The 26,482-nt window shown below is 40.8% G+C and overlaps 1 protein-coding gene across 1 annotated transcript in view; it reads left to right on the forward strand.

Moving 5' to 3' along the window:
- The window catches only part of dnaaf11 (dynein axonemal assembly factor 11), a 73,063-nt gene that overhangs the window by 39,542 nt on the left and 7,039 nt on the right, over nucleotides 1-26,482 (forward strand). Inside the window, exons 8-11 of the mRNA XM_060823551.1 lie at nucleotides 1,177-1,242; nucleotides 2,895-2,964; nucleotides 8,253-8,348; nucleotides 11,728-11,810. Of these exons, the coding sequence (XP_060679534.1) occupies nucleotides 1,177-1,242; nucleotides 2,895-2,964; nucleotides 8,253-8,348; nucleotides 11,728-11,810 (315 nt within the window). The remainder of the gene's footprint in view (nucleotides 1-1,176; nucleotides 1,243-2,894; nucleotides 2,965-8,252; nucleotides 8,349-11,727; nucleotides 11,811-26,482) is intronic.

A 26,482-nucleotide genomic window follows, 5' to 3' on the forward strand; every position in this document is an offset into this window, starting at 1 on the left:
ATATAGGGTAGAGGAATGGGTCTGGGCAGGTTACTCTCCTGCATGGACGTGTTGGGTCGGAGGGTCTGTTTCCACACTGTAGATATTCTGTGATTCTGTGAAGATAGCACTGACCCATACTTTATCTCTGCCTAGACTGCCAGGGTCTGGTGGAGTGGACTCTTCTTACCATCAACTTGGAAGAGGACTAGCCTTCTCTCCCTCATCACTCGAGAGTTTTCTTCATTAAAGGGAGAACAAGCTTAGTTTTCTTCTGAGTCATCCTGGTCAAAGTTTGGAAGGGAGTACCATAATACGCAAGAGAGTTCCCAGCTTATAGTCATAGAAGTAGAGTCCAGATAGCCTTTGAATATGCTACCAGAGACTTGATGAGTACTTCAGTCTCACTTGCCATGCAATGCACCTTATAAACACCCAACATCTTCTTTGCATAAATATTGAGGTGAGAAATGCATGACTGGGTGTGATATCTCACCCAAGGCCATATTGAAACTAACTGGGAGATAGTGAGGGCTCTGGCTACTGGAAAGTCAGAGTGGATAATGTGTGGAGCTAGCAAAAGTATAGCAGGTCAAGCAGCATCAGAGGAGTAGAGGAGTCAACATTTCAGATCTGAGCCTTTCACCAGGACTGGGGAGAGGGAAGGGGACTGAGAAATAAATAGAGGGAGGGAGTGGCAAGAGACAAAAGTAGGTAGAATGGCAATAGGTGGATGCAGGTAAGAGGTGATTATGATTGGTCAGTGGAAAAGGTGGAGAGGATCAGTGGGAAGGAAGATGGGCAGGTTAGGTCAGGTCAATGGAGAAGGGCAGAGAGGGAGGGCTGGACCTGGGATGAGGAGATTTGAACGCTGGTGAATTCTACGTTAGGCCATATGATTGTAAGCTCCCGAAGTGGAAGATGAAGTTTTCTTCCTCCAGTTTGCATGAGATCTTATTTTGACGGTGGATGAGGCCCAGGATGGACATGTCATCAGGGGAGTAGGAAGGAGAATTGAAATGGCTGGCAACCGGAATGACCAAGCGCAAACTCAGAGACTAGTTTAGGGAACATCTATGGCCTGTAAGCTGCAATCAATGTCATTTTGTCTTGACCATTAAATATTACTCTATAATATGGTTGAATAAAGTAGTATGCTTGGAAATTAATGATGAATTTTTTTGTTTTTCTTTGCAGGATTGATTTCCTATTGACTGACGATGAAGAAACTAATCAGTTCATTTTGGATCTTGCTGTATACAGGTTAGCTTTGCAACATACAACTGTACACCTATCTCAAAATATCAGAATTCAGCCACCTAAAATTAGATTTTGTGGAGCTTTTTTCGAAGGCTAATTTAACATAGTTTTGTGGTATTAGGTGATATTTCCTGATCATAATTGCCTGATATTAGGGTGTTAGTGATGTGGTGGAAGTACAGAAATGGTAGGTATCCATACTTTGGATCGCCAAAGTTTTAGCAATGGCTCCCTTTACACTGCCAAAAGTTGGCAATGACATGAGGTCATTTGCCTCAGTCTGATAATTTCCATCATGTTTGTAGTAAATCATGTCACGTTCATGACTATAGAAAGCTACCATTCACAACTGCTCAGCACTCTGGTGGAGAGATGGAAAATTTCAAGTGCCAAATAACAATATTTGTTATTGTAAACACACAATGTTTGTTCATTTTCCTGTTTTAACTCTTTTGGCAATTGTGTTGTCATTTGCTTTTTTGTTGTCCTTTGCTACCCACATTCTCATATTTTTAGACAGGGTGGGTGGCTCTCACTGTCAAATATATTTGCTTTTGGAGAAAGAGAAGGAGGGGAAGCAGAGGATTGCTAGCCTGGTGAGGCTGTAGTGGTATCTAGCCACCAGTACCATACCAGAATACATATAGGAACGGAGAAAAATCCACATAGAATTGAGGAATGACAAAGAAAGTCATTACTGATTTGTTTCACATCCTGAAAGCATAAACTACCACCTAAATGCACCACAGGCACTAGCCTGCCATTGTCTTTTTAACATCCATACTTTAAGGTTATTATAGGTTTCCGCGTGTTCATGTGTATCAGTCGTCAAACAATCATTCATAAATGCCTAAAATGAGTCATAGCTTAATTAGTGGTTGTTTTCAATTTTATTTTCACTCTTTTGGTTAGTTGCAGAAACAAGAAAGGGATCACAACTAAAAGCATATCAATGCACATTCAAGGTTTTATGTATCTTGACAATTTTGCACACTACTTATCTCAGCACCTTCTCTATTCAGTGTACTGGGTAGGGTTGCCAACTGTGATTTAAATGTATTCATCAAGGTTTCATAACATGACTTACCCTCAGTCAGTCATTTGTTAGCCAACATGTCCATCCTTGTGTTGCCGTGCCTTCCTATGCAAATTGGAGAACCCAAATAATCATTAACCAATTGGATGATAGTTGCCCTTCAGCCGGACAACCTTTTTTTTCTTCCATTTGCAATATCTTTAAGTATGATAAAGAGACAATGAGAAAAGAAAATCGTTTTTTTAATGCTCTATGTTTTTTCTCCTGTGTTATGCAATACTGGGAAAAAGTTCTGGAATTTATGAAAAGGCAAAGTTAATGTCATTAGTTGGCATTGAAACATTGTTCTTTTATCTACTCACAAGTGTCATAATACAAATTTTCATCAAACTTCAAAAGATACAATAATACAAAGCAATAGGTTAGTTCTCTCTTCAAAAGAAATGCTCTGCTTTACTTTTGCATTAGAAATATTTAGCTTTTTCTTTCCAAAACCAGTATAGTGCATACTATTCAATTAGCTGATCAGCAAGGTGAAGTTATGTGAACTATGTACAAAAGTGGGATTCACTTTATTGAATTGCCAATATTGATCAATTTTCAAAAATTTAACTTGCAGATATATGGACACATCTCTGCTTGATATCGATGTTCAACCAACATATGTCTGTGTAATGGTGAAAGGGAAGGTCAGTATCCACCATATAGATTTCTGAAGTACAGACAAAATAGAATCAATAATACAATTGTACATCTGAAATGTAAAAACCTTGATATCCAAAGACTCCATAAATCCAAAGACTGTTTCATCTTCCTGTTTCATAACACCTAAAGACCTGTTCCTCTTCAAGGTATTTGTCCAGTTTTTCCACAGATATATTGTCTAGACTTTGTTACCTGCCTTTAGACTGATATGAATGGTTAGCACTGATTACATTGCCCTGGTTTGCACTGTTGTATAATCAATAAAGCTGAAATAAAAATATGTATGCTTTAAATACATATACACAGAAAGTTCTTCTCACAGATCTGTGGAAATTAGCATCTTAGGCACAGTATGCTTTTTTTTAATGTTAGTATTTTGTTTTGTTGAGCTGAAATTCTGCCATCTGCCATTTATTGCCCATCCCTAATTGCTCTTGACAAGATAGTGGTGAGCTGCCTTAAACCACTACAGTCCATGTGCCCTGCTGGGGAGAGAGTTCCAGGATTTTGACCCAGTGACAGTCGAGGAATGCTAATGTACTTCAAAGTCAGGATGTTGTGTGTCTTGTAATACAACTTGCAAGTTGTGATGTACCCATGTATCTACTACTGTTATCCTACCAGGTGATAGAGGTTGAAGGTTTGGAAGTGCTGTCTCCAGAGCTTGGGAATTGTTGCAATGCATCCTGTAAGTGGGACACACCTCTGTAATGGTGGGGTTAAATGAGTTAATTGAGGTGCCAATCATGCAGGGTGTTTTATCCTGATCATTGTTCTTGAGTGCTGTTGGAGCTGCACTCCTCCAGGCCAGTGTAGAGTATCCTATAACATTTCTGACATCTGCTTTTTTAGATTGTGGACCATCTTTGTGGGATCAGGTGGTAAGTTATTCACCACAGAAATGTTACACTCTGACTTGCTGTCACAGCTACAGTATTTCTACGGCTGGTCCAGTTCAGTTTCTGGTCAATGCTAATTCCCGGAAGTTGATAGTGAAGAATTCAGTAATGGTAATGCTTTCAAGATGCGATGGTTAGGTTCTCTCCTTTTAGACCATTATGTAGCACTTGTGTCATGTGAATGTTAGTTGCCATTTATCAGCCCAGCTTTGGAAGTTATCCAGGTCTTGCTGTTTATGGAAAGCTTCAGCATCTGAAGATTGCTAATTGCAATTGTTCATTGCAATCATCAATGAACACCTATATAAGTAGTAGCTGATTGGTTCATAATGTAATGCCTCCTCCATATGGAAACACTCATGGCACTTGTGCAGATCATCAGTGACATAAACATTTGGTTATGTTTCTGATGAGATATGCTGGTTCCTGATGCCCTTACCTACAGACTGGTGATCATTCCTTGCTAAGTATCGTCATTCGATGCCACATGTAAGCTTTAGAGAAGAAAGTCAATCATAGAAGCCCTACAGTGCAGAAAGAGGCCATTCAGCCCATTAAGTCTGCACTGACCCTCAGAAGAGCATCCCTACCCAAACCCACCCCAGCCCTGTAACCTGACATTTACCATGGCTAATACACCTAGCTTGCACATCCCTGAACTCTATGGGACAATTTAGCAGGGCCATTCTACTTAATCTGCACATCTTTGAACTTAGGAAGGAAATCCATGCCATGGAGAATGTGCAAACTCCACACAGACTGTCACCCAAGGCTGGAATTGAACCTGGGTCCTTGGTGCTGTGAGACAGCAGTGCTAGCCATTGTCTCACCATGCGGCCATCCCCATGGCATGGAAATCTCACCTTGACAGAACATTGATGCATTTACAAAACTGCATCCAGGTTTGGAGAGAGCCCACAGCTAGTGACCTCCTTTGCCATTTTCTTCCAGGCTTGCTGTGTCAGGTAGGTCAGTTTCTTCTTCCAGTACCTTAATAAGTGACTCATCTTGTCCTGCAGCCGATAAGAGTATCTACAGGGAGAGATCTATGAGGCTCCCAAAGTCTTCCCTCTGTCATAGTTGCTGCACTTCACTGTTCAGTTCCTTGTACCCTCCTTAATTTTACATTTGTGACATGTTGGGCCATAAGAGTGTAGAATGTAGTTGAATACAATCCTGCTAAAGCCATTAACCCACAGGGTCTCATGGTTGCCCAGTTTTGAGCTCAATCTACTATGAACCAATCTCATTTTTAGAACATGGAATGGGCGGCACGGTGGCACAGTGGTTAGCACTGCTGCCTCACAGCGCCAGAGACCCGGACTCAATTCCTGCCTCAGGCGACTGTGTGGAGTTTGCACATTCTCCCAGTGTCTGTGTGGGTTTCCTCCAGGTGCCCCGGTTTCCTCCCACAGTCCAAAAATGTGCAGGTTAGGTGAATTGGCCATGTTAAAATTGCCCGTATGTTAGGTGAAGGGGTAAATTTAGGGGAATGGGTCTGGCTGGGTTGCGCTTCGACAGATCAAAGTGGACTTGTTGGGCTGAAGGGCCTGTTTCCACACTGTAAATAATCTAATCTAATTACAGGCCCTTTGGTCCTCAATGTTGCACTGACCTGTGGAACAAATCTGAAGCCCAACTAACTTATACTATTCCATTCTCACCTAAATGCCTATCCAGTGACCATTTAAATGCCCTTAAACTTGGCAAGTCTACCCTTGTTGCAGGGAGTGCGTTCCATGCCCCTACTACTCTGAGTAAAGAAACTATGTTTGACATTTGTCCTATGTCTATCACCTCTCAATTTAGAGCTATGCCCCCTCATGCTAGCCATCGCCATCCAAGGAAAAAGGCTCTCACTGTCAATCCTATCTAATCCTTTGATTATCTTATATGTCTCAATTAAGTCACTCCCAACCTCCTTCTCTCAAACAAAAACAGCCTCAAGTCCCTCAGCCTTTCCTTGTAAGACCTTCCCTCCAGACCAGGCAGCATCCTAATAAATCTCCTCTGAACCCTTTCCAAAGCTTCCACATCCTTCCTATAATGCGGTGGCCAGAACTGTTTGCTATGCTCCAAATGTGGCCACACCAGAGTTTTGTACAGCTACAGCACGATCTCATGGTTCCGAAACTCAATCCCTCTACCAATAAAAGCTAACACACCGTATGCCTTCTTAACAACCCTATCAACCTGGGTTGCATCTTTCAAGGATATATGTACCTGGATACCGAGATCTCTCTGCTCATCTACACTACCAAGAATCTTACCATTAGCCCAGTACTCTTTATTCCTGTTACTTCTTCCAAAGTGAATTACCTCTCACTTTTCTGCATTAAACTCCATTTGCCACCTCTCAGCCCTGCTCTGCAGCTTATCTATGTCCCTCTGTAACCCACAACATTCTTCATCACTATCCACAACTTTACCGACCTTCGTGTCATCCTCAAATTTATTAACCCGTCCTTCTTTGCTTCCAGGTCACTTATAAAAATGACAAACAGCAGTGGATGCAAAACAGATCCCCACTAGTAACTGAACTCCAGGATGAATATTTCCCATCAACCACCACCCTCTGTCGTCTTTCAGCTAGCCAATTTCTCATCTAAACCACTAAATTACCCTCAATCCCATGCCTCCATATTTTGTGCAATAGCCTACCATGGGGAACCTTATCACTCACCTTACTGAAATCCACATACAACACATCAACTGCTTTATCCTCATTCACCTGTTGGGTCACCTTCTCAAAGAACCCAACAAGGTTTGTGAGGCACGACCTACCCTTCATAAATCATGTTGACAAAATGTGTTTGCACAGTAGAAATATCACTGAACACAATGGAGGATGTCCTCAATATAAAGATGAAGCTTTGTACCTACTGTGGTCACTCCTGTTCATGCTGTAAAGAATAGATGCATCAGCAACAGGTAGCTTGGTGAGAATTAGGTCACACCTTTTTAGCTGTCTTGCATCTGTCATAGGGTCAGAATGACAGATTTTTTAAATGTGTTCATAGGGATGAGTATTTCTGGCTAGGGAGCATTTATTTAAGCTCTTATTCATCTTTCATTGCCCTTGACATATGTCCTTCAGGATCAACCAGTGACGTCAGTAATGGTACTTCGCTTTGATGGAGATTTCAGAAGTAAAAACCAGTAAAATTTGCAAGTGGCACATACTGATCCAACTCACCTTGCTTGCTTCAAAGTGGAGCTCCAGTGTACCTAGTTATATTCATTTCTAAATATTACTTTTGTTTTAAACTGTTTTTCCCTTCTGGGAAATCCCACACCTAAAATAAATTATGTGCTTTACATTGTGATTATCGGTGCTTCTTTCAGGTGGTGTACAACATGAAGGAGTACTGATTTATAAGCTGATGGGGTGAGGGCTTGGTCTGTGCACTCAGCAAGAGGTTTTCTTTCTATACTGATGCCAAGAGACTGGATGGGTCCTGGATCAATATTTACAACTCCCAGGATTTCTGGCCTGACTGTATGATTACTGCACTATTATCTTCTAATGAATCTGTCTTCCCAGGGACGACAAGGGTAGTGTTGTCTGGATCATTGTGTGCAAAGTATCATTCCATGAGTATGTCTGTCAAGTTGTTGCTTGACTAATCTTAAGGCCAGCTTTCCTCTTTTGTCACAAGTCTCTAGATTTTAATGGGGATAATTTTAGAGGGTCAATTGAGCAGCATGTGACTTTGTTACACCTTGATGCTTAAGTCAATGCTGATTCATCTGTCTAATTTTATTTGCATTTTGTAGCAGATTGATGCAACTGTTTAATTTGTTAAACCACTACAGCCAACATTTGAGCTAACTACATTTTTGTGGGTCTAGAGTCACATGTTAATCAGACCAAGTAAGATATTAGTGAAAATGAGACTAATTGGTTTTTATGACAATCTGATAGTTCCATAATTATTATTATCAAGCCAAGCACTTTTAAACAAAAAATTCCAGCTTTATTTTAATCAAATTTAAACTCCCCTGGCTACGCGGTGGGATTTGAATGCTTGTCTCGAAACATTAGTTCAGGCTGTTGTAGTCCAGTAACACTGCCATTATGCTATCACTCTCCACTGGTGTAGAAGATTCTTGTTGAATCAAATTGCATTACTTTATGTTTTGTCTCTGATGGAAAATCATATCCATCTTTCCACCAAAGCAAAATACTTTAGACTTTTTAAAAAGTAAGGTTAAGCCTTCTTATACTATTCCATGCTTATTAATTAGCTTTGTTCGGGAACAAATCATACATTATCTCATGAAGCAACTTAGTTTGTAATTTATTTCAATTGAAATAATGACAGCAGATGATTTTGGTGCGGTATATTGCATTGTTTTCAATGTTAATTTAGGTGTTTCAGCTGGTGCTTCCAGAAGAAGTAAAACCTGACAGCAGTTCTGCCAAGAGATCCCAAACCACAGGACATCTGCTCATCACAATGCCCAAGGTGCAGTCATATGTTAGATGGCATTTATCTCTCTTTACTTCACTTTTATGTTAACTTTAAATGACCAGATTGTGATTGCTGAAAACATGTTGTTAATTGAGTTTCATTTGGATATCTTTATTGGGACATTTGCAGATGTATGCCTGTAACAACGCAACATCTTGCACTTGATGGTCAGAAATTTATTCTGATATGATTTTTTAAAAATTCACTCATGAGACATAGGAGTTACTAGCTGGGCCAGCATTTATTGCGTGCATCTATTTGCCCGTGAGAAGGTAGTGATGAGCTCCCTTCTTGAACTGCTATAATCTGTCGTTAGTGGACACACAATGTTTTTGGCGGGAGTTCAAAGATTTTTACTCAGTGACACTGAAGGAACAGCAACATATCACCAAGTCAAGATAGTGAAAGTGACTTAGGGTATTTGCAAGTGATGGTGTTCTGATTTATCTGCTGCCCTTGTCCTTCTAGATAGTAGGGATTGTGGGTTTGGGAGGTGCTGTCTTGGGATCTTTGAATCTCTGCAGTTCATCTAGTGAAAGGTGCGCACTGCTGCTACTGAACATCATTGATGGGAGTAATGTTGATGTTTGTGGTTGCGGTGCCAATCACGGGGACTGCTTTCTTGTAGATGGTATCAAGTTTCTTGAGTGGTGTTGGAGCTGTACTCATCCAGGAATTGTGAAGGCTATTATCTTTGGGGCCTATTGCAAACTCCAATCGCTAGCTACTGACTCCATCCTTGTGAGGTTCTAGATTAGAGTGGCGCTGGAAAAGCACAGCGGTTCAGGCAGCATCCGAGGAGCAGGAAAATCAACGTTTCGGGCAAAAGACCTTCATCAGGAATAGAGGCAGAGTGCCTGCAGGGTGGAGAGATAAATGAAAGGAGGGTGGGGGTGGGGAGAAACCAGCCCCACTCTAATCTAGAATCTGGTTTCCAGCATCTGCAGTCCTTGTTTTTATCATCTTGTGAGGCTGATTTAGTCTGCTTGAAACCCTTGATCTTGTATTTGATGTCACAATTCACACTATATATTTGCCCAATTACCTATATTGCCTATTTTCTACCTGTGTAACAATGTCTGTCTCTGCTCCTACTTCAGTTCATCTGCTGTTAAACCTTCATTCATACTTTTGGCCCTTTTAGACTTTACTATTCTTGAGCATTCCTGGCCGGGCTCCAACAAGCTACATTCCAGAAACCTGATTTTATCCAACATTTTGTTGACATCCTTTCTTGAACCAAGAATCATCCATTACCTCTGTGCTCAATGATTTGCTTTGGCTGTGCCCAAGCCATGCACGATTTAAAAATTCTCATCCTTGTCTTTGAATTATTTCATACCTGGCCCCACCACTGCAATCCCCTCCAGCCCCACTAGCTTCACACATAAGCATTCTTATAATTTTGTCTTCCTGAATGTCGTTGAAAAATGTGGTGCTGGAAAAACACAGCAGGCCAGGCAGCATCCGAGGAGCAGGAGAATCGACGTTTCGGACATAAGCCCTTCTTCAGGAATTCCGCCACCTCCAAACAGACCCCACCACCAAGGATATATTTCCCTCCCCACCCCTATAGCGTTCTGGAGAGACCATTCCCTCTGTGACTCCCTCGTCAGGTCCACACCCTCCACCAACCCAACCTCCATTCCCGGCACCTTTCCCTGCAACTGCAAGAAGTGCAAAACTTGCCCCCACACCTCCCCCCTCACCTCCCTCCAAGGCCCCAATGGATCCTTCCATATCCGTTGCAAATTCACCTGCACCTCCACACACATCATTTACTGTATCTGTTGCACCTGATATGGTCTCCTCTACATTGGGAAGATAGGCCGCCTACTTGCAGAACGTTTCAGGGAGCACCTCTGGGACACCCACACCAACCAACCCAACTGCCCTGTGGCAGAACACTTTAACTCCCCCTCCCACTCCTTCAAGGACATGCAGGTCCTTGGCCTCCTCTATCGCTAGACCCTGACCTATTTAAAATCATTCCTGAAGAAGGGCTTATGCCCGAAACGTCGATTCTCCTGCTCCTCGGATGCTGCCTGGCCTGCTGTGTTTTTCCAGCACCACATTTTTCAACTCTGGTCTCCAGCATCTGCAGCCCTCACTTTCTCCTCCTGAATGTCCCCAGTCTGAACTGCTCCACCATCGGCTGCTGTGTCTTCAGCTGCCCAGACCCTAAACTACCCTTAAATCTAACTGCTGCCCAACTTCAATTTCCTCGTTTATGACCCTCAATCTTTTTCTTCGACCAAGCTTTTGTCCAACTGCCTTAATATCTCTGTATATGGTTAAGTGGGAAATATTTCTAAATGCACTTCTGTAAAGGGCTTTCAGATGCCTTATTATTTTAATGGTGCAGTATAAATTAAGTTGTTTCTCCCCTTTGCAAATAACTTGTTAGTCCTGCGAGCATTCTTGCTAATTTGTAAGGATGATAATGAATCCTGAGAACCACCTTCTATCCCTTACCCAAAAATATGAGTAGTGAAAAATAATTAGTTTTCATTTTGCTATAGAATTACTTTGGGGAATATTTAAACAGTAATGAAGATGTACTGAAATCTTTTCTAACAACAGGTACACTTTCAGCCTGATGCTAACAGTATATCCACCCAGGCTGTGTAACATAGGGTTGGGTTAGTGGTTTCTCAATATCTGCAGACTACATAGCAGCGAATAAGCCATGGAATATCTGACTGGCAAAGATGGAGCGATGGAAGCAATTAGAAACACTACAGGAATCTATCATGCAAGGGGAAAAATTATTCTATACTCCAGCCTTTTAGAGTTCTGTCCCAAACTTTTCAATCTCTCTGCTTGCTTTCAAAACCTTCTTGAAGATATTTCTTTGCCTATAATAATTTTCCATCCTCCTGGTTTCAACATTTTCCCTCATCTTGTAATGCCTTTATGAAGTCTCTCTGAATGTGAGGAATTCCATAGATAAGTAAAGCAGAACAAAAGGAATTGATATTTTAAAATTACAGCTTTGTGTTTGTTAGGCTTTCATATGTCAGCATTCTTGAACAAAGTTCTAACTCAAAAATACATAATGTGAATGAAATTGGACACAATGGGCAAAGTATTTTTGCCTCTTGTAATCGGACATGTTCAGCTGTGTTAAAGTGAATGAAACTAAATATTGGACAATAATGTAATAAGTAACTGTCCAGTTTAATTTTCAGTGTAGTTTACTTTAAGCAAAATAATTTTGATTCACAATCTTACTTTCCCAGACTTTTCTTTGTTTCCTTTTCGTCAAACATTGTCAGTTTGGACTTTAATCTTAATAGTATATAGCTTTTGCTTGTTGTGCATTTTTGTAACTATATTTAATCATAATTTCAATTTGAAATATTTTATTTAGGTGCAAGAGGTGGTTAAGCCAAAACCTAAGAACACATCAACTCAATCTGCAACATACTCAAAGTCACATACCCATGTAACAAGGTATTTACTGTGTAATAGCAAGCTAAATGTTTCCTCTTTTTCAGTCACAACAACTTGCATACAGTGTCTTGAGTACACCATGAGACAAAGTGAGGAGAATGCATTAGAGATTACAGTCAGAGATTTAGAGAATTTATGAACAGGTTGCAGTGCTGGAAGAATTATGGAAAGAAAGGGGTATCTATGGATGGATTTTGTGAGAATTTTAAGTTTGAGATATTGAGTGTCTTGAAGTCAGTAGTGGGAACAGAGTTGACCTGGACTTTAATACTGAATAGATAGATGCACTATAGTTTTAAATGAAAGGAAGTTTATGCAGCTGGATGATGTGATGCTAATCAAAAGACCAATAGTACAATCAAATGTTATAAATGCATATCCAACTTTTGTGAGAAACTGGAATATGGAACTATTTGGACATTGTGTTTGAACAGGGATTTATCAAGTGATTTCTTGAAAACAAAAAGTTAAAGATCAAAGAAAAAGCGTTTACAAAAGTCACCTGACTTTGTGAAAAAGAGTCCCACAAAGCTTTTAAGAAAAGTTAAGAAATGGGTTTGATAGCTTAACTGCAGCATGACCCCTTGGGTCTGTCCTAAAGGTTGCCTATCCACAGTTTCTGAACTAAAATTGTTTCTTCACTACACACCTGGGAGGGTGACAGCTGTTGCAGAGGATTTATAGGAAAGGCAGTGTTACGGCTCTCACTCTCTGTAAGAGAATAATCTTTGAAGCAAAACTAGTTAAAATGTTCTTACTTTCTTGGTGAAGTTGTTTGAAAAAAACTTGATAAAATTATCAGGATTCTAAACTGTTTCCCATCTAAATTTGATTTCTGGTCTAAAGATTTTGTATCATTCTACAACTAATAGCAATCTGATCTTATAAGCAGAAAATCAAAGAAATGGTGAGATGTCAGCCTATCCTATCTTCATTCAAACTTTGATCTATAGGGGTGGTGTGCATTTTCTGCTTATTTTTCCAACTTTTAATATCTCCGCAGAACTGCGTCGTTTCACCTATTTTTATTCATTCATGGATTTTGTGGATGGCACTGGCTAGGCCAGCCTTTAATCCCTACCCCTAATTGCCCATGCAGCAGTTAAGAATTCATGACATATTGCTATGGATCTGGAGTTGTACATAGACCAGACCAGGCAGATTGCCTTCCCTAAAGCATATTAGTGAACCAGAAGAATTTTTATAACAACTGAGAGTATTTGTGTGATCAGCAGTAGGCTAATTTGTTAATTAGTTTTTTTTGGTTCACATCTCCCCATCTGCCTTGGTAGGATTCAAAACTATGACCTAGTTTATGAGCTTGAAATTTTGGATTACTAGTCCAGTGACATTACTACTGAAGTACAGTTCCCCTCTTTAAAGGAATGAGAGTTTTGAATTAAAGGGATAATAGTTTAAGTCTGGATAATAACATATTAATGTTTCATTTTGTCACACTTCTTCAGAACAATTTATTCTTAAACAAGTGTCATTTTGAGTTTACTGAACAAACCTGGTGAAAGTCTTGGTGGTTTTTGAGAAGATTTGTAGCTCAGGTTGATGATGAGTTTTGTAGGTTTGCTGGCTGAGCTTGAAAGCTAGTTTCATATGTTTTTTCTCACCATACTAGGTAACATCATCAGAGAGAGTCTCTGGTGAAGTGCAGAAATGACATCACCCAACTTAACAAACCCAGACCTATAAATAGAGAGGCAGGACATATCGCTCGCACTTCACCAGAGACTCTCACTGATGATGTTACCGAGTATGGTGACAAAAATGTCTGAAAACAAACCTTCAAGCTCAGCGAGGAAACTTACAGTCTGGTGAAAGTTCTTTTGTTCTAGATAACAGTATTAAAGAGAAACATTAAATAAATCATGTACACGCTTGGTATAGCTTGTGGAGCTTGATTATCAGCTCACTCCTCCTTTAATTGTCATAATACATATAAAGATGACAAATGCATCTATTAGCAGTAGACAGGGTAGCAGTTTTCAAGCACAGAAGAAGTTTCAGAATTTTTTCCTTCAGGAAAAGAGAAGCATAGAGCTTCTGGAAATGAGGATAATAGAATTCTAGGAAGACAAACCACTTCCAATGCCATCAAGTAGTGAAGCAGCAGTTCAATTAGAAAGATTAAAGAGTGAATCTTCAAGATGATATGAACTCAGTGCATGAGAATAGATGGAAAGTAATAGAGTATGGTTCAACATTTGATTTGAGAAATTTCACAATGAGGAAGGAAGGAGAAGGCAGCTGAATTTGGCATCCAACTCCAAATAAGAAAGAAGTCCATCAGCTCCTGACACTATTGTTGTAAGAAGTAATCGAAAGAGATTTGAGGAGAAGGGTGGTGATGTTAAAATAAAGATTTGCAGTCCAGGATGATCCTGGAGTAGTAACTAATTATAGGAGAAGAAGATGATACTTTCTCTTTCAGCTAGTCATGCTAAAATATATCAGTTAAATACTAAATATGGTCAACTCTTCACCTTTTGGATTTGAGAGGCATTGCAGGGAGAGCATAATATTATATCTGCAGAAATATTGTGGTGATTGATAGCTAAAGGCTATGCAGCTGGGAATTTAAAATTCCAGTTGTAAAACCTCTGCATTAGCAAGCACAATTTTGATTCTCTTCTATTTAAAACATTTTCATCAGCCACTGACATATACACAAACTGAATTGTAGATGACACCATCAGTTTCTTTTTTCTCCTCCCATCATCGCAATGGAACAGTTGAAACCATGATAATGTAGACAAGTATAGCAGTTAATATTACCAGAATAAACCAGGCTGAATATATTAAGTTCAGTGGTGAAATAAGATCATTCTCACTAATCTCTGGATACAGAATTGGCTTAGACATAGGAGACAGAAGGTAGAGGTGGAATGGAGGGTTGTGACTAGTAGTGTTCCACATGGATCAGTGCTGGGACCTCTGCTGTTCATGGTCTGCATAAAACTTGGAGGAAAATGAGGCTGGTCTAATTAGTAACTTTGCAGATGATATAAAGTTTGGTGGAGTTGCAGATAGTCAGGAGGATTGTCGGAGGACATATACTATAGATCAGTTGGCATGGACAGAAAAATGGTAGATGGAGTTTAATCCTGACAAATATGAGGTGATACATTTTGGAAGATCAAGTATAGGTGGAAATTATTCAGTGAATGGCAGAACCCTTAGGAGTATTGATATGGAGAGGGATTTCGCAGCACAGGCAGATAAGGTAGTGAAAAAAGGCCTATGGCATGCTTGCCTTCATAGAAAGGGACATTGAGTATAAGGACAGGCAAATTATGCTGCACCTTTACAGAACTTTAATTAGGCCACTTATATTGCAAACAGCTCTGGTCTTCGTTGGATATGTGGAACAGTCCATCTTCTGCAGCTACACTGGCACCACCCCCCACCTTTTCATCTGCTACATCGATGACTGTATCGGCGCTACGTCATGTTCCCACGAGGAGGTTGAACAGTTCATCCACTTTACTAACACCTTCCACCCCGACCTCAAATTTACCTGGACCGTCTCAGACTCCTCCCACCCCTTCCTAGACCTCTCCATTTCTATCTCGGACGACCAACTCAACACGGACGTTTACTATAAAACGACTGACTCCAACAGCTACCTAGATTACACCTCTTCCCACCCTGCCCCTTGTAAAATTGCCATCCCATATTCCCAATTCCTTCGCCTTCGCCGCATCTGCTCCCAGGAGGACCAATTCCAATACCGATCACTCCAGGTGGCCTCCTTCTTCAAAGACCACAATTTCCCCTCAGACGTGGTTGATGATGCTCTCCACCACATCTCCTCCACTTCCCGCTTGTCTGCCCTTGAACCCCGCCCCTCCAATCGCCACTAGACAGAACCCCACTGGTCCTCACCTACCACCCCACCAACCTCCAGATACATCGTATCATCTTTCATCATTTTCGTCACCTCCAAACAGACCCCACCACCAAGGATATATTTCCCTCCCCACTCCTATCAGCGTTCCAGAAAGACCACTCCCTCCGCGACTCCCTCTTCAGATCCACACCCCCCACCAACCCAACCTCCACTCCTGGCACCTTCTCCTGCAACCGCAAGAAATGCAAAATTGCGCCCACACCTCCCCCCTCACTTCCCTCCAAGGCCCTAAGGGATCCTTCCATATCAGTCAGAAATTCACCTGCACCTCCACACACACCATTTACTACATCCGCTGCACCTGATGTGGCCTCCTATACATTGGGGAGACAGGCCGCCTACTTGTGGAACGTTTCAGAGAACACCTCTGGGACACTCGCACCAACCAACCCAACTGCCCCGTGGCTGAACACTTAACTCCTCCTCCCACTTCACCAAGGACATGCAGGTCATTGGCCTCCTCCATCGCCAGACCATGGCAACACAACACCTGGAGGAAGAGCATCTCATCTTCTGCCTAGGAACCCTCCAACCACAAGGGATGAATGCAGATTTCTCCAGCTTTCTCATTTCCCCTTCCCCCACCTTTTCTCAGTCCCAACCCTCAGAATCCGCACCGCCTTCTTGACCAGCAATCTTCTTCCTGACCTCTCTGCCCCTCCCACCCCCTCTCCGGCCTATCACCCTCACTTTAACCTCCTTCCACCTATCGTATTCCCAATGCCCCTCCCCCAAGTCCCTCCTCCCTACCTTTTATCTTAGCCTGCTTGGCACACCCTCCTCATTCCTGAAGAAGGGCTTATGCCCGAAACGTCGATTCTCCTGTTCCTTTGATGCTGCCTGACCTACTGCGCTTTTCCAGCAACACATTTTTAAGGTCTGATCTCCAGTCCTCACTTTCTCCTAGCTCTGGTCACCACATTACCAGAAAAATGTCGATGCTTTGGAGAAGGTGCAGAAAAGGTTTATCAGAATATTGCCTGGTGTGGGGAATTTTAGCTATGGAAAAAGGTTATATAGATTGGGTTTGTGTGCACTGGAACACAGGAGGTTGAGGGGCAACCTGATAGAAGCTTATAAGATTGTGAATGGCATGGATAGAGTGGGAAGTATGAGTTTTTCTCCCCCAGCGTGGAGGGGTCAATTACTAGAGGACACAGGTTCAAGATGTGAGGGGGAGGTTTAAAAGAGATGTGTGGGGCAAGTATTTCCAACAAAGGATTGAGAGTGCCTGGAATACACTGACAGAAGGTGGTAGAAGCACACATAACTGCAGTAGTCAAGAAGCAACCAGATGAATACATGAATAAGAAGGGAATAGAGGAATACGGATCCTGTAAATTAAGGTAGTTTTAGTTTGGAAGAGCGAAATGTGTCAGCTCAGGCTTGGAGGGCCAAAGGGCCTGTCCCTGTGCTGTATTGTTCTTTGACCTCTTTGTTCTTTGTTGTTCTATGTCTTAAATAAGTAAAACTAGTCATTAATTTTGCCTTTTAAATTTTTCTTCCTTCCAACCATGTTTGCTGTGCTGTTTTCTAAGCTTGTTCACTGTCTCTTCTGGATATCATTGTCAAAATAGTTCTCCTGCAATATCTCAAATTGTTTTGCTTTGTAAACCTGTGTAACACCTTTCCCAACACCACCCCACCCACCTCCACTCCCATCAGCCCTCCCCTGCTCCTGCCTACAGGGTCAGTATTATTCCTGTCAAACTGGGGCAAGACTACCACACAACTCTGGTCTATCATCCCAGAGTAACTGATTATAAGATTAGCACCCCTTCCTTTGTGCTCAATTAATTGGAAACTTTTTGTACAAGTAAAAAGCCATTTCATTTATTGCAACCTCTGCACTAGTGAATACAATCATCTGATTTCTACTTCACACCTCTAACTTTGATTACCATTTTTTATTGGACCAACTCTGTGAAATGAATCTTCCAGTATAAACTCTCAGCTTTTCAATCATTTCCATCATTATTTGGATTACTGTGTTTGCTATTACTTCAAGGTATTATCATACAGATATTTTAACCAGTCATATTGTAGGATGCAAAGTCAGATGCTCACTGCTGATCAACAGGGACAGACCAGCCTGCCTGAAAAACCGTAGAATGAAAGGGGGAAAAGTGTTGCCAATCCAGAAGACAGCAGCATCAGCCGTTAACGCTCCTCAGTGGTTTCTGCTGTGAGCATCCATGTATCTGTATCCTTGATCTATAAGAAAACAGAGTTTCTGGCAGTAATGACATCATAGAGACATCCCAATGTCCCATTATATTTGGGCAAACTCAGTGGCTTTCCAGTCCATTTAGGTTTATGGCAACTGTCTGTGTTGGTTTAAGTACCTCAGTCACTAGATAATTTCTTTGCACATGGCTGTGGAATTGCTACTGCTTTCAAGACTGACAAAATGTTATAAATTTTGCATAGGAAGATAGAACTCTGAGTAGGCCATTCAGCCAGTTGAGCCTGCTATGCTGTTTAATAAGATATGGCTTATGGAGTTGTGAATTGAACTCTTTTTCTGTCTCTTCTTCCTCGTAGCCCTTGACTTGATCATTTATCAAAAATCTATCTAACTCAGCCATGAATAAATTTAGTTACCTCCACCACTCTTTTCTGGGAAGAGAATTCCATAGGCTAACAACCCTCTCAGTCAAAAGTTTTGCCCTCATCTCCATCTTAAGAGTGGATCTATTATTCTTAAACTTTGTTTCTCTGTTCTAGTTAATCCTACAAGGAAAAGCATCCTCTCAGGACCAAGACCATTAAGATTCCTTAGGAGGAGATGCTTTGAAAATAAATGTGAAGTTTAAGGATATTGTTGCTTTGCTAGACTCTAGGCTTATATGTGAAACTAGTTGACAGTGAAGAAAGGAATACCATGCAAAAGCTTGATAATGAATGGAATGAATCATTATAGCATATAGAAACAAGGAGAAATTGGGGAAGGCATGTACTCAAGAAATCCAGAAAGGAGTCAATTACTTATTTTCAATTGGTAGTGCATGACGACCTATATATACAGTATAAGGAACAGCCTATTGTCGTTCTGGTCATTGCAGGGTTTGCAACAGTGAAGACCCCCATTTACCAAAGACTAATTGCAAATATAGTTTCAGTATCAAACCTTCTGACCTGTGTTTTGCAATTTAATATTCTTGGCTATCAGTTTGTGATTCCTCCGTATGAAGGTGATAGAGAAGGAAGTTAATTTTGTTGAAAAACTAGGTCATCATTTATGGGTGTATTGTGAGATATTGTCTAAGAGAAAAATTAATAGAATCAAGCATAACCAGGTATAGCACAGGCAGTAATCAATTACTGGAGCTGTTTTATGTTCATTTTACAGTTCATTTATATCACTCAGTATTTCAACTGAATAGCTTTTTTTGAATAAAAATGCATGAATAAGAAATGTATTTTCCTTTTGCTTCTACCAGCAAAATTGTACTGTGCCTACAATTACTGACATCAATCACTAATCTATTAACGGATACTGACTCTGCCATCTATGAAATACTTTAGGAAACTGCAGTCTGTGGCAATCATTTTCTATCTCCTAATTTGGCTAGAATATTAACATCAACATGTAAAGTGTTATTTCAATATTAATACATGTTTAAAAATATAGTTAATATATCACCAATTTTCCTACTTCTGATGTAGGATTCGGCTTTATTTCTTGATATACTGCATTGCAGTTTTGAGGATATTTTAAGGAAAGCCAGTGCAACATAGAAACTATGTCATCCAAATAATAAATAACACTTGAGAGTTATGAGGCATATTTGCTAGTACAGCTGTTGAAGTTGTGCAGTATTTCTGTAATGCCCTACATATTACATGCATTCTTCTCAACTTTCTTGGTGATTAGATACTTTTTACTCCTAAAGCACCACTTTTTATAAAAGTAAAATTTTCCTTAATTCCTGTAGACTACTTCATTTTCATTTGTAATTATTAGAGTGCATTCTTTGCCCACTCCCTCTTCTCCCCCCCCCCCACACACACACACACCTTTAATATGTTTGTGCAAAGGGAAGCCATACATGTTCCTAAATGTTCCAAAAATTATATTAAAAAGCAGTCAAATGGTAAAAGAAAAACCATATCAGTTAAAGAAGTGCATCAAATTATTTAAGATTAGAGTGGTGCTGGAAAAGCGCAGCAGGTCAGACAGCATCCAAGGAGCAGGAAAATTGAGGTTTCGTGCATAAACCCTTCATCAGGAATGATGCAGGGCTTTTGCCCGAAACGTTGATTTTCTGCTCCTCGGATGCTGCCTGACCTGCTGTGCTTTTCCAGTAACACATTCTAATCTTGACTCTAATCTCCAGCATCTGCAGTACCCACTTTCGCCCGTGAACTTATTTATCTTAGTAGAACTGAAATTTGCATCAATGTCAATCAGAAATGAAAAAAAAATTATCAAAACAGACAAATATGTATTGGAAAATGAATCAAAGCCAAAAATGCTGAAAATTCTGCTGCTGTGAGGCAACATTTGCTAAGAGAGAAAAATATTGTAATGTCTCAGGTTGATGACCTAACGACAGTATTTTTATCAGAATTCACACTATTTTACTTTTATATTGAAGAAGGTAGTAACAGGAAGTTGTTTTATTTTTGTCGTACTTGGATCAAATTAAGACTTTAACATCTGTAGAGTCACATAAAATCTTATCAACAATAAAAACAGAGATTGTGAAAATCTCAGGAGGTCTTGCAGCATCTGTGGAGAGAAAGCAGAGTTTATGTTTCGGGTTCAGTGATCCTTCTTTAGAGCTGATGGTCGCTAGAAAAATGTTGGTTTTTGTGCAGTGATATGGTGGGGGAAGGGGGAGGGGGTGTAAGGAGTCAACGATATGTGATGATAGAAGCCAAAGAGAGAGAAAACAGTTGGACAGGTCTTATCATGGCAGATTCCTGAATATTTGAGCATGTTCAAGTCATGAATTGATATGTTTTTGGAGGCTAATTACATCAATGGATATGGAGATAGAGGTCAATAATCAGTGTTATAATCCCTGCTGCTGACATTACTAGACAAGTCAGATATCAGAATGCAATCTGGCATTTTTAAAAAATTTAACACAGCACGGGAGTCTGTCATTGAAACATTAGCACACAAGATTGCAGGTTTTGTTTTAACGAGCAGAAGTTTATTACAAAAATAAAGCATCCAGGTAACGTGCTGGACGTCTTAAATTGCATCAAAATGGATAAACCCCTGGGACCTGATCAGGTGTATCCTCGAAATCTGTGGGAAGCTAGGGAAGTAATTGCTTGACTTCTTGCTGGGATATTTGTATCATCGATAGCCGTAGGTGAGGTACTGGAAGACTGGAGGTTGGCTAACATGGTGCCACTATTTAGGAAGGTGGTAAGGAAAAGCCAGGAAATTAGATACTGGTGTGCCTGACATTGGTGGTGGGCAAATTGTTGGAGGGAATCCTGAGGGACAGGGTTTACATGTACTTGGAAAAGCAAGGACTAATTTGGGATAATCAACACAGTATTGTGTGTGGAAATTATATCTCACTAACCTGATTGAGTTTTTGAAGAAGTAAGGAAGAGCGTTGATGAGGACAGAGCAGTGGACATGATCTATATGGATTTTAATAAGGTGTCAGACAATATTCCCCATGGGAGACTAGTTAGCAAGGTTCGATCACATGGAATACAGGGAGAACTAGCCATTCGGATACAGACCTGGCTCGAAGGTAGACAATGGTGGCAGAGGGTTGTTCTACGACTGAAAGCCCGTGACCAGTGGTGTACCACAGGGTTCGGTGCAAGGTCTACTGCTTTTCATCATTTATATAAATGATTTAGATGTGAACACAGGAGGTATGGTTAGTAAGTTCACAGATAACACCAAATTTGGACAGGCAAGAAGATTACGTCAGAATACAATGGGACCTTGATCACATGGGCTAATGGGCTGGGAAGTGGCAGAAGGAGTATAATTTAGATAAATGTGAGGCACTGCAGAGTAAGCTGATGAACTGTATGGTCTACTCCTGTTGCTACATTTCAAAAATGAAATAAAAGCATAATTCGATAAACTATTACCTTTATATAAAAACAAACAACTGTGAGAAATAATAAAACAAAGTGCTGGAAATACCCAGGTTTGGAAGCATTTTGGGAAATTGGAACTAAGTTAGCATTTCAAGTCAAGTATGGCTCGGAGAACTCCATGATGATCGGCATCTGACATTTTCAAAACTTTCTCAATGCCTGTGGACAATGGGGGATGTGGCTGATGCCCATTGATCCTCCTCTGATATGCTGTTTGATACTCCTTGCAATCAGTGAGTTAAAATGGCTAGGTACGCATTCTGATCATAGAAACCATACTCTCTTTTTCAACAGTTAATGCTGTGGTCTGCAATGTAAAGGGCCTGTAGTTATTTTGAAAGTTACTGAAAACAGTTCAGTGTGTAATATAATTGAGAAGTGTGTGGGTAGAGTGGTAGGTGAGCTGCGTTTAGGGTGCCAATTAGGTGAGAACCAGGTTAGGTGCAAATCCCAAGTGGAATTAATGAAATTTTCTTTTTATTTCAGCAGCTTATGGTAGATCCTATAAGGGAATAGGCAATTCTGATTTAGTGGTGTAATGGGGCAGACTATGGAATTTAAGGTGAAGGAGCCCCTTAACTCATTCAGCAGTTTGAGAGGAAGACGCCAGGTCAGATGTAATGGTATTACAATTGAGTGAAGGTAACTACTATGACATGAGAGGGGGGCTGGCCAGAATTGATTGAATGGGGAGCCAAGCACAGAGGAAGGAGGAGTAGCAATAGTAGGGGTTTGGGGGGATAATTCAGGAGGCACAGCAGAAATCCTTCCCAAAAGAAGAAGCAGCATACTAAGCAGAGAATGAGGTAACTATGGCGGACAAGGAAAGCCAAGGACAACATAAAAGCAAAAGAGAAAGAATACAATATGGTGAAGATCAGTGGAAAAGCAGATGACTGGAAAACCTTTTTAAAAACCAGCAGAGAACAACTTAAAAATGTAATAGGAGGGAGTGGATGAAATATGAGGGTAAGTTAGCTAGTAATATAAAGAAAATAATGTGAGGTTTTTTGGATAGATAAGAAGCAAGAGAGGCAAGAGTAATGGGGAGCAAAGAAATGGTGGAGAACTGAATATGTACTTTGCATCAGTTTTCATAGTGGAATACCCAGCAACATACTAGAACTTTGAAAGTCCAGGGCAGAGATGAGTGCAATGGCCATCACTAAGGAGAAAGTCCTGGGAAAACTGAAAGGTCCAAAGTTAGATAAATTGTCTAGACCAGGTGGACTATTTTCCCAGAGTTCTGAAGGAGATGGCTGAGGAAATTGTGGAGGCAGGTGGTCGTTGATAGTCATAATTCAGTGGTGTCAGAGAAGGTCCCTGTCTGGAAAATTGCGAATGTAATATATCCCTTTAAGAAGGGAGGGAGGCAGAATGCATGTTGTTAGTAAGATTTGAGTCCATTATTAAAGAAGAGATCATGGAGTACTTAGAAGTGCATAGTAAAATGAGTCAGCATGGCTTCATCGAGACAAATCTGTTAGAATTCCTTGAGGTGGTAATGAGCAAATTAGACAATAGAGTGTCGATGGGCAATATCTTTTTCGATGTCAAATTCCTTCTTGAAAATGTGCTGTGCAAGGCTACTAATTAAGAAGCAATAACATTAAGGGCAAGGTCCTAGCATGGATTGAGGATTGGCTGACTGGCAGAAGGCAGGGAGTGGGAATAAAGGAATATTTTTTCAGGATGGCAGCCAGGGACTAGCAGAGTTTTACAGGGGATCAGTGTTAGGAGTCAATTATTCCATTGTACCTCAATGATCTGGATGAAAAATACCGAGGTCATTTTTGCTGCATTTTCAGATGTCACAATTGCCTCTGTGATAGATGGATGGAGGGACATATAGTGTTGAGGAAGCAGGGAGGCTGCAGAGGACTTGGACAGGCTAGGAGAGTAGGGAAAGAGGTGACAGATGGGATACAATGTGGGAAAATTAAGTTATGCACTTTGATAAGAAGAGAGGTATAGATAATTTTCTAAATGGTGAAAGGCTTTGGAAATCTGAAGCACAAAGAGACTTAGGAGTCCTAGTTTAAATTCTCAAGATTAACATGCAAGTTCTGTGGGTAGTTAGGAAAGTTAGAGCAATGTTTGCATTTGCGATTTTTGAGAAGATTTGAGGTGGAGCTCAGGTTGAGGTTCGGGTTGTAAGTTTGCTCGCTGAGCAGGAAGGTTTCTTTTCAGATGTTTTGTCACCATACCAGATAACATCATCAGTGAGCCTCCGATGAAGCGCTGGTGTTATATATCTCACTTTCTGTTTGTATCTTTACGTTTTAAGGTGGGTGATATCATTTCTGATTCTTTTTCTCAGAGGATGGTAGATGGGGTGTAGATCAATGTGTTTATTGATGGAGTTCTGGTTAGAGTGCGTATCTGTTTAGCTTGCCCTAGGATGAATGTGTTGTCCCAGTCAAAGCGGTATCCTTCCTTGTCTGTATGTAAGGATACTAGTGATAGTGGGTCATGTCTTTTGGTGGCTAGTTGGTGTTCATGTATCCTAATGGCTTGTTTTCTGCCTGTTTGTCCAATGTAGTGTTGTTACAGTCCTTGCATGATATTTTGTTTTGCTGATTGTTTGTATTGGGTTCTTTAAGCTGATTAGCAGCTGTTTAAAGTATGTTGGTAGGTTTATGGGCTCCCATGATGCCAAGGGGTCAGAGTAGTCTGGAAGTCATTTCAGAGATGTCTTTGATGTCAGGTAATGTGGGTAGAGTTTCTTGGCACATTGTGTCTGCTTGTTTGCGTTTGTTGTTGAGAAACCAATGGATTGTGTTTATTGTCAAACAAACAACCCTCGCAACTATTCAACCCAAACTTTAGATCAGCTACGTGGATGACACCTTACTGATTACAAAACTGAACAAATTAAAGGATACCTACAACAGCATCAATAATATCCTTACTGACATAAAATTCACAAAAGAGGAGGAAAAAGCAACACACACAGACCAAATACTTAACTACAGAAGCAATTATCCCAGCACTCACAAACGGAGCTGCATCAGTGCATTATTTCAACGAGCCACAACACACTGCAGCACTCAGGAACTATGAACAGCTGAAGAATGGGTACCCAATAAACAGTATGCCAATTTCTCAACAACAAACCCAAACAAGCAGACACAACACTCCCAGAAACTCTAGCCACATTACCTTACATCAAAACCATCTCTGAACTAACTTCCAGACGACTCAGACACCTTGGCATCATGGTAGCCCACAAACCTACCAACACATTTAAACAGCAGCTAATGAACCTAAAGGCCCCTACAAAAACAACCAGAAAAACAAATGTCATTTACAAAATACTGTAACAACACTACATCGGACAAATAGGCAGAAAACTAGCCACCAGAATACATGAACACCAACTAGCCACCAAAAGACATGACCCACTATCACTAGTAGCCTTACATACAGATGAAGAAGGACACCACTTTGACAGAGACAACACATTCGTCATACAGTCAGCTAAACAGAGACACGCACGGGAATTCCTGGAGGCCTGGCATTCTAACTGGATCTCCATCAATAAGCATATCGACGTGGATCCCATCTACCATCTTCTGAGAAAAAGAACCAGAAATGATATCCAAGGAATAGGAAATTCGACGTTTCGGGCATAAGCCCTTAAGCCCTTCATCAGGAATGATGTCCGAAACGTCGAATTTCCTATTCCTTGGATGCTGCCTAACCTGCTGTGCTTTAACCAGCAACACATTTTCAGCTGTGATCTCCAGCATCTGCAGACCTCCTTTTTTACCCAGAAATGATATCACCCATTTAAGGAAATCAAGACACATAAATAGGAAGTGGACATAACTCCAGCACTTCACCAGAGGTTCACTGATGATGTAACCTAGTATCTAGTGATGAACATCTGAAAACAAACCTTTCAGCTCAATGAGCAAACCTACAACCAGAATGTTTGCACTTATTTGGAGGGGACTAGAATACAAGAACGGGGATGTACTGTGAGGCTGTATAAGGCACTGGTCAGATTGCATTTGGAATATTGTTTTGGACTCTCTTTCTATGGAAGGATGCGCTGCCATCAGAATGGTTCAGGGACATTCACAAGAATGATCTCAGGAATGGAGGGATTGTCATATGGGATCTTTGGATCTGTACAGCGTTTAAAAGGATGAGAGGGGATCTCATTGAAAGTTACAGAATACTGAGAGGCCTGAATATAGTGGACATGGAGAAGATGTTTCCACACCAGAAGAAACTAGGATGCAAGGGTACAGCCTCAGAGTAAAGGGATGGCCCTTCGGAACTGAAACAAAGAGGAATTTCTTCAGTCAGAGAATAATGAATCTGTGTGCTCATTGCCACAGAAGGCCACATCATTGAATATCTTTAAGACAGATAGATAGGGTATTGATTAGTAACAGGATTAAGCATTATGATGAGAAGGCAGGAAAATGGGGTTGAGAAACTTGTCAGCTATGATCAAATGGCAGAGCAGTCTTGATGGACTTGAATAGCCCAATTTCTGCTTGTATATCTATTGGAGTTAGGTGTGCTGGGTGAGCCAAGAAAGGGGATGTAAGTTCAGTTGTTCAGTGGAACATGGTGTCATGTTGGATTTGTTGCGGTGGTGTCAAATGAGACAAGAATGTCAGGTCCACCAGTGTCAATGTGGTGGTTA

Source organism: Hemiscyllium ocellatum, chromosome 4, assembly GCF_020745735.1.
Source record: "Hemiscyllium ocellatum isolate sHemOce1 chromosome 4, sHemOce1.pat.X.cur, whole genome shotgun sequence".
Lineage (NCBI taxonomy): Eukaryota > Metazoa > Chordata > Chondrichthyes > Orectolobiformes > Hemiscylliidae > Hemiscyllium > Hemiscyllium ocellatum.